Here is an 8,876-nt window from a genome sequence, read left to right on the forward strand (position 1 = left end):
CCCAGTACTCTTTCCTGCCATGGCAGGGGGTCGGACTAGATGATCTGCTCAGGTCCCTTCTGACCCTAGAAACTATGAAACTATGAAGGGGCAGGGCCCTGCCCGGCTTGTCCCAGTGCTGCTGCCCTATGGGGAAAGGCGCATTGGCCTCGTTGGGAGCACAGCCCTTGCCTGGTCCAGGCCTGCATCCGGCACCCCAGGCCTGCTGATGGCCACATGGGAGGAGAGCAGCATCCTGCCTCTACACAGGCACCCTGGGCACCACCGCTGCATGCCTGGGTACGGCTTAGCCCAGGCCAGAGCCAGGCATGGCTCAAGCTGCTCTCCAAGTCCTGGGAGTCTCCCCATGTTGCAGTCAGGACATGTCCTGGCCAGGCATGGAGGTCCCTGCAGTCGCTGCTGGTCCCTGGGCTACATGGCAGCTCCCAGCCTGCGCCCATGTCCTCAGGCGGCAGCGCTGGCGCCGGCCCACCCAGCCGGGGTGCGTGCGGGGTGCTGGGGTGGGCGACACCACAGGCGCCGACGTCCATTTTTGCCCTGGGGGGAGGTGATGATGGATACGTGGAAGTGTTGCGCGTTTCAGGTAGCAGGTCTCCTGAGAGAAGGGCCAGGGCCTCAGGCTGCCACGTACTCAGCGTCTCTGGGCAGCACTGTCCGTTTGGCAGACGCAAGCCCTGTGGCACCTGGCCCATCGCCACTGCTACCTCCCAGGCCCATGTATGCTGCAGCCACTGCAGGGTCTTCAGGCAGCAGACGTCGTCCTTGCCTCCCCCTGCTCATGGGGCCATGGCTGGGCCTGTTTTCCTCCGGTCCCAGGCCCCACAGCCACAGGGAGGACGTGCCGCCTATCTGATGGGGCCAGCCACTGCCTGGCGTGCTCTCCACCAGCAGCAGGGAAGCCACAGCGGTGGGCTGGGGATGGGGATGGGGAAGTGGAGGGGGTGGCATGGAGGGGCCTTTTGCACGACTTCCTGAGCACAGAGGCTGGTGCTGCTGAGATAAAGGCCCAGACACTCAGAGCTCCCAGCGCCGGCCACGGGTCGGGACCGATCTCCCCAGGCTGCAGGGATCCAGGGCACTGAGAGCCCCCGAGCGGCAGGGAGACCCCACGCACTGAGAGCCCTCCCAGCTCTGCCCAGGAGCTGCCGCTGGCCTGGCCCCAAATGCCTTGTGCTGCAGGATGGCAGCACCCCTGCTCCCAGCACGGTCCCGATGCTTTTTGGGGGGGATCCTGCTCAGCCTCCTTCCTCCTGCTTCAAGCCTTGCGCCAGTGACGGATGAAGGTAGGTCCTTCCTCGTTCACCTCTACACACATGGGCCAAGGCAGATGCGCATGTGTGTGTGTGTACGTGTGTGTGCACATGCACAGGTGGATGTGGGGGGGGCTACGTTGCCGAGGAGTGTGGCCATGTGATCCCTCTGCCCCATGCATGCCCAGTGCAGTACTGTGGACCAACCACTGTCCCTTGGCAGAGGCCTTCTCCAGATGCCTGCCTGCTCCCAGAGCCTGGCCCCACATGGCTCCTGGTGCCAAGGCGGGTGCAGATGCATCCCGGCTCATCTCTGGTACCCTCGTGGGCAGATCAGGGGCAGGGGCAACGAGATGCAGCTGCGCACAGGCCTGCAGATGCCCAAGCGAAGGGAGCCTCAGCCCCTGCCTGTCCGCAGAGCCCAGGGCACAGGTGACTGATCCAGACGGCACCTGGGGACCTGCCCACCCAATCCTGCCCTGCCGCCTCCATGTCTTCCCCCCACTGCTCCCAGCCAGCTCCATGGGGCTGCTCCCTCGGTGCCCCGGCTGCTCTCGGCAGCCCTGGGCACCAGGTCCCAGGCAGACACGGTCTCACCAACATGGGTGCAGGAGCTCAGCACCCAGAGCAGCTGCTCCTCGTGCTACCCTGGGAGAATGGTCCAGAGGGGCAGCAGAGCCCCTACCCCTCCTGCCCCACAGTGCGGCCCCCAGAGCCGCCTCGCCTCCCCTCCCCTCCCTGCGCCCCCAGCCCTCGCCACTCCCCTGGGCCGGGGGCCGTGAGGGACTGCTGGGGCCGCTTGCCTTATCTTGCTTCCTGGCTTTCTGCAGGGAGTGCTATCACCGGCGGCTGTGCTTCCCGCTATGCTGGGGCCATCTGGAGCCACAGCCCACCGCAGGGCTATTTTGGGGTGTGTTTGCCCTGGGCGCACTCCCTCATGCACGCACCACGTGCTGGGGGATGGAGCAGCCCGGGCAGAACCGAGGTCCTGTTCGTTGGGGCAGAGCACAGGCACGGGGGGCAGGGGTGCCGGGGTTACAGCTCTGGTCTGCATGGGAACCACACGGTGTGCATGGCCTGGCGGGACGAGTGAGACCAGCCACCGCGGGCAGGACCTGGCAAGCTAAAGCCTGAGCATGAGGAGTTGGGCACAGCACTGCAGGGACCGCAGTCCCAGCTGCAAGGAGACCCCTGGGAGGGAACTGACAGGCCCAAACCAGGGCACAGCTAAGCCCTGCATCCAGCTGGGCCTGGGGCTGAGCACCTCGATGCTGCTCCAGGCTACGATGCTGCTCGCTGCCCATGCACAGGTGTCCCATGGCCTGCCCGAGCCGAGCACAGCCCCGGCACTGCCCCGCAGGGTGGGGGTGCAGACCCTGCCCCCTGCAGCTCCCGCCCCCCGCAGCTCCTGTGCTCTCTGCCCTGCAGACGCTGCCCTCCTGCCTGAGGTGCCCAAGAGCATCCGATGCTTCTCCCGCTCCTTCGAGGACTTCACCTGCTTCTGGGATGAGCGCAGGAATGCCACCTTCCGCTTCTACTACCACTACAGCGCGTAAGGCAGGCCCCGGCTGCTCGCGAGGGGGCAGCCACCTGCTGGGACTCCCCCACTGCCCCATCCCCTGCCCCATCCCCCCTGGGGTCAGCGATGCCCCTCCACCGACCTGGCTCTGCCACTGGGACTGGGGTCCCTGGCAGCAGCGTGCCCTCCCCAGCCCCCCTCCCCCCATGACCCTGGGGGCTACCCCATGCCCATCCCTGAGGCATCTCGGCCTCACTTCTTGGTGCACTTGCCCTTGCCCACCCCGTGGGATGGGCCAGAGACTGGTGTCCCCCCAGGGGGGAGTCTTGGGTGACTCATGGAGCAGCCCAGGCACTGGGGGTGAGGGCCTGATCCAGCATGGGGCACTGCTCTCTCCCAGCCTGGCCATGAGCCTGGGGCAGGGGAGATGGACCCTGCACCCGCTCCATGGGGCAGCCCTCCTGACCTTAACCCCTGCAGGGAAGGAGCCCGGGAGTGTATGCTGGCCACGCAGCGGCTGCAGGATGGGGGTCGGCGCTACATCTGTGTCTTCCCCAGCCAGGATGTGCGGCTCTTCACTGAGCTCTGCCTCCGTGTCGTGGACGTGGCCGACAACTGCACTGTGCGCATCCGCACGCTCAGTGTGGAAGACATGGGTGAGTCCACTCGGTGCCCACACCCAAATGCCAGCACGCCCAGGCCCTGCCCACAGCCCCGCTCCCAGGGCCGTGGGAGCCCGTTCTCCTGTGGGCAGCCCTCTGGCAGGGCCGCCCACGACTCTTCTCATCTGCACTAGGAAGCCAATAACACAACCCTGACCAGCAGGACCCACCCCTTCGGCGGTGTTTTTAACGTCGGACCCCTCTCTGCACCCCGTTAGAGGGGTGCAGGGTGCACGTTTTGCCACCGGCCGCCATCCGCAGGCGGCCCAGAGAGACTGGTGGTTTATACCACGTGACTATGAGGCATCAAATAGTCCCCTGCCCCTGCCCCTGCCCCTGCGGGGGCGCTGGGCCAGCAGGGGGGCAGCACTGCCCCAGCGTGAACGTGGCTGCCTCAGCCCCGGCTGCCCAGGGTGCTGCAGTTGGCAGTGAGGCTCGGATGGGGTGCCCATGCAGGGTCTGCGCAGGCCATGCACAGGGGAGCAGCTGCCCAGCTTGTGCCCAGGCCCCCTCTGCTGCCAGCCTCAGGCAGGGCCATGGTGCCCATACTCAGCAGCCGTCCATGGCAGTGGGGCAGCGTGGGGCCATGGCCCCACCCAGGATCCCCAGGCTGCCCCAAGACCTGCAGCAGCTGCACTTGCCTCCCAGGGCTCATCTCCCCGCCAGCAAACATCACAGCCGTTGGGGCTGAGGCTGCAGGGCTGCTGTGGTTGCGCTGGGAGCCCCCCATACCCGAGTATGCCTCCTTCTTCACCTACGAGGTCCGATCCTGCACCACAGGCTCCAGGGAGCCAGCTTGCCAGGTGACGCTGTGCTCTGGGAGCCGAGAGCCCCTCTGGCCTGTGCGGGGCTGGGGCTGGGGCTGGGGCTGGGGTTGGCCCGGTCTGCACTGCCGGCAATGGCCCCAGGCGTGGGGCTGGGACAGCCCCAGGTGAGCGGCATGGGCAGACCATCACCATGATCCTGCACTGTAGGAGGTGGTGGTGAGCAGAACAGCCTGCAACCTCACGCTGCGCCCTGGGCAGACCTACCGCATCCAGATGCGCACCAAACCGGACGGATTATCCCTGAATGGGACCTGGGGCCCCTGGTCGCCCGCACTGCTCGCCGAGACACCCCACTCTGCAGGTGAGGAGATGTGGGGGCCAAGGCCCTGGTGCTGCACCTGTGCCCAGCTCCCTGGTCCCAGGCGTGTGGCGGGGGGCAGGGACATGGGTGGGATGTGCCAGGCCTGACTCCAGGGGTCCTGGGGTGGGGGCCTGCGCCAAGCTTGCTGGGACGGTGGGGAAAACTAGTGACCCTGGCACCACTGTGGGGGAGGACATGGAGGCTGGAGGAGACCATAGCTGCCCCCACCCTGACGCACTGACTGACCAGTTGTGTCTGGCCAGTGGAGCTTGGGCTGCGCTGCTCCACACCTGACCTGCAATGTGTGCACTGTGAGTGGACCCCAGCACCTGCTGATGCCAATGGCTCCCACACACTCTTCTACCAGCCCCATGAGAGCCCAGGCTCCCCCAGGTAACGCCCAGGGCCTGCTCTACCCCACCCCGGGGCTGCTGCCCTGACCCCCGCACCTGCTCCATCTGGGCCCAGCAGCCTGCAGGGACCTGTGCCCTGCCTGTGCCAGGATGTGAGAGGTGGCAGCCCTGGTTCCCCACAGGGACAGGCTGCTGGGGTGACACATGTCCCCAGATGCCCCCGCGTACCAGGGACAGGCCCACGTGGCCCCTCCAGAGACGCACTAGTGGCGTCCCTGTACACTGGAGCACCCAGCCTGGCCGGGGGCTCCACGGACCACGGAGCCAGGCTGATGCGCCTCTGTGCCCCAGGGCTGAGGCCTGGCAGCATTGCCAGGGGGGGGCAGGCACTGGGCCCCAGGGTGCCCATGCCTGCACCTTCTGGCTGGGGAACGCCAGTGCCAGGACTGTGGTGGTGAAGGTCACACGGGATGCCCAGCCAGCGCGCAGCTACTTCGGGGAACCCTTCCACCTGGACCGGGCTGGTGAGTGCTCCCTCCAGGGTCCCCGACCCCCCGGGCAGTCAGGCCACAGGGCTGGGTTGGGGGCATCTGCGGGGCAGAGCAGGGCAGGGCAGGCCATACTGACTGGGCTCCATCTCCATGCAGTGCTGACGGCCCCGCCGAGGATCCTGCAGGCCAACGTCAGCGCTGGGAGGCTGCGGCTGCAGTGGGCAGCACCGCTGGCCAAGCTGGCCCAGCACATGGTGTACCAGGTCCGCTACGCCACCGACAGCAGCCAGGACTGGAAGGTACCGGGGACAGGTCTGCTCAGCTGCAGGACACAGCTGGAGCTGCTGGGGTTGTCCCTGGGGCCTGGCCCCCCAACAGCCTGCACAGCTGTTGGGAAAGGCCCCGACCCCTGCAGCCCTCATCCTGCCCCAGCAGTGCCTGGAGCCCCACACTCACCCTGCGGCCCCCGCAGGTCCTGCAGATCCAGCACGCAGCAGACAGCGAGGTCCTAGACTTGCGGGCTGGGTCCCGCTACCACTTGCAGGTGCGTGCCCAGCCCAATGGGCAGCAGTTCGGGGGCTACTGGAGTGCCTGGTCAGAGACTGTGGTGGTCCAGGCCCCGTTGGAAGCAGGTGAAGTCTGGGGCACATGTTGGGGCTGTGCCCGGGGGGCTGTGGGCAGGCAGGGATGCAGAGCTGGGAGGTTCATGGTGCCACTCTCTGCCCAGGCTGGGTCGTCCCAAGCCTCGCTGCGGTGCCGCTCTTCTTCATGGGGCTGGTGCTGGTGCTGCGGTGCACCTTCCCCTCCGTGTACAGGTAACCATCCCCATATGCACGAGCCAGCCGCTGGCTCTGCCCCCCTGGGCACAGCCCATGGGCTGCAGACACTATAGCCAGCTACATTCCCCAGGGCACAGGAAACATCCCTGTGCACAGGCACACACAGTCCTCACATGTGCCCACATTCTGGTGACTGGTGCCTCTCCTCCAGCATGTGGTGCATATGTGCACGCACATGCATGTGCCTGGCTTCAGACAACCTCGCTGATGCCAGTGGCAGCTCCTGCAACCCTGGCCAGCGCCCTACTTAGCCCATCTCAACTTTGTGGTTCATGGACCCTGCTCTCCCCCCAGGGCCTGGCAGAGCTGGTGTCTCCCCCAAAGGCTGGTGCAGGGCCAGGGGCTGAAGGTGTCTCCACTAAGGCTGGAGCAAAGCTGGGCGCTGAGACCTCAAAGTCCCCGTTCAGGCAGTCTCTGCCCTGGCCTGAGCTCAGCCAGTGGGAGGGGGCAGTGGGGCTCTGCTGTGGCCCGTGCCGGGGGACATGCCTGGCTGCCCGTCACAGCCCAGTGCCATCGTGCAGCAGCGTGAAGCAGAAGCTCTGGCCGCCAGTCCCGGATCTGTACCGCGTCCTGGGCAGCTTCCTGAGTGACAGCAGCAAGCAGCTCCAGGTGAGGCCGTGCCGCTGGGGCAGCATCAGGGGGACACGGACTGCCTTGGCCCTCCCTTCCCTTTCCTCCCGGGCCACATCAGCCCTCCCACAGACTGCGCCATGCCCCACGGCCTGCGGCGCCATCCCCAAGTCTGGCTAAGCTGCAGCTTGGGCCGTGGGACATGGTGGGGCCTAGCTGCCATGGCCACAAGCAGGTGCCCTGTGGCGCCTTGAGGAGCTTCCAGACCATGGAGGTCCCGGGCAGGGCCCTGAGGGCACATCACTGCCACCAGGCCAGTGCTGCCCCAGTGATGGGGTAGGAGTCACCCCAGCTGCCCCACTGGCTGTTGCTTCTCCCCATGGCTCGTGTGGCCCTTCATGCAGCCCCTTGCCCCGCTCCACTGGGCCTCCTGGGTGGTGGGGAGTAGGCGGCTGCTGCAGCACAGAGGCTGGGCATGGGGGGCACTGAGGCAGGGGGACAACGGTGCAGCAGCCTCTGGCAGGGGGTGGAGGGGGTGCTGGGCCTGGCCCCCGCTGCTGTCTCCTTCCCTCCCTGCCTCCCTCCAGGCCAACGCGCTGTTCTACAAGCCCCGAGAGGAGCTGGTCCTGTCCTGCCTGCTGGAAATCATGTCGGAGGGGAGCGGGGCTGATCTCCCTGCAGAGCCCATCCCCGCAAAGGTGCCAGGCCTGGGGGTGCCTGTGAACCCCACAGAGGAGGAGGAGGAGGCAGAGGCTGGGAGCCTGGGCTCCCTGCAGCAGGACTACATGGTGCTGCGCCCTGGCAGCCCCATTGGCAGCCACCGTAGCAATGAGTACCTGGACGGCGCAGGTGACACCGCCCCCCTAGGCAGCCTTGCCCTGCTCCTGCCTGTTCCGGGGTCTTCCCCAGGGCTCCCGCAGGTTGGGGCCGATGCCCAGCACCCACCACACAAGCAACTCAGCAGCCTCCAGGCCCACGGCATTCCCCTGGACACAGAGGCTGGGGAGACCTGGGGCCTGCCCAGCTCAGGGCAGCAGCCCATGCCTGCAACAGACATTGCCAACCAGTCCTACCTGCTGATGAGCAGCTGGGCGCAGCGGTGCGGCTCCTGAGATGAGTTGGGCTGGTGCCCGTGCCCGTGCCTGGCTGGATAAACAGCGGCAGGGCACAGCCACTGCAGCCTGGCCCAGGGTCTGCTCTGTGCACGCCACAGGGACCCATGAGAGCAGCTCCTCCATGCCCCCTGTGCTTGCCACAGCCGAGGGGTCCTACTCACCAGGGGCCAATGCAGCAGCACCTGTCAGGGAGCCCCAGGCCCAGCCATCCCCAGGAACATGCCCAAGTGCCCCAGCCCATGTGGGCACCCAGGCACACTGCTCATGGGGGAGCACTGCAGGGGAGCATGCCCATGCCACGTCCCTGCAATCCGCACATTCTCCGCATGACGGCCAGGAGCAGACTGGCCTGCAGGCAAGGGAGAGTCGGGTGGGAGATGTATGTGTTCCCGGGGCTGGGCACAGCAGTGTGGATGGCTCCACCACAATCCCCCCCCCCCGAGAATGAAGCAAGAGCAGAATTAGGTCCTGGCCCGCTGACCCTGGCCCCCAGCCCACTGCTCTGGGATCTCTGCATGCTCCAGCTGGCTCTGAGGCTCCCTGCTGGGATGGGGGGCAATAGGACCATACCTCAGTGCATCCCTGGGCCCCGCCACTTGCCTGTGCCAGGCTCTGCTGTCACCCCCAGCTCCCCTGCCCCCACCCCCACCTGTGCCTGCCTTGCCATGAAATGCTGCCTGCAGTGCATGGCACGTCACCAATAAACACTTGTGCACACTCATGGGGTTGTACTGTGCTCGCTGGGAAGCTGCTCCACATTGAGCTCCACAGGGGCACTCTGAGGTGCTTTGGGTTAAAGTACAAGGCAGTCAAAGGGAGAGAGACTTAACGGTGGGGGTCTACTACAGACCCCCCAACCAGGGAGAGGAGCCTGACCAGGAATTCTTGGGTCAGCTCACAGAGGTAGTGAAGGCTAAGGATGTGGCAGTCATGGGGGACCTGAACTTCC

The 8,876-nt window shown here is 66.4% G+C and overlaps 1 protein-coding gene across 1 annotated transcript; it reads left to right on the forward strand.

The window, feature by feature from the left end:
- Positions 1-1,009: 1,009 nt before the first annotated feature.
- On the forward strand, positions 1,010-8,644 carry MPL (MPL proto-oncogene, thrombopoietin receptor). Its single transcript, XM_019531265.1, is given in 12 exon segments — positions 1,010-1,283; positions 2,679-2,802; positions 3,250-3,425; positions 4,080-4,234; positions 4,406-4,559; positions 4,823-4,952; positions 5,264-5,436; positions 5,560-5,702; positions 5,876-6,098; positions 6,101-6,218; positions 6,764-6,851; positions 7,400-8,644. Coding segments are annotated over 12 exon segments (2,112 nt in total). The 5' UTR covers positions 1,010-1,180; the 3' UTR covers positions 7,925-8,644.
- The last annotated feature ends 232 nt before the right edge of the window (positions 8,645-8,876 follow it).

The sequence above is a fragment of the Crocodylus porosus genome, unplaced genomic scaffold (genome assembly GCF_001723895.1).
Source record: "Crocodylus porosus isolate Cpor-Errol unplaced genomic scaffold, CroPor_comp1, whole genome shotgun sequence".
NCBI lineage: Eukaryota > Metazoa > Chordata > Crocodylia > Crocodylidae > Crocodylus > Crocodylus porosus.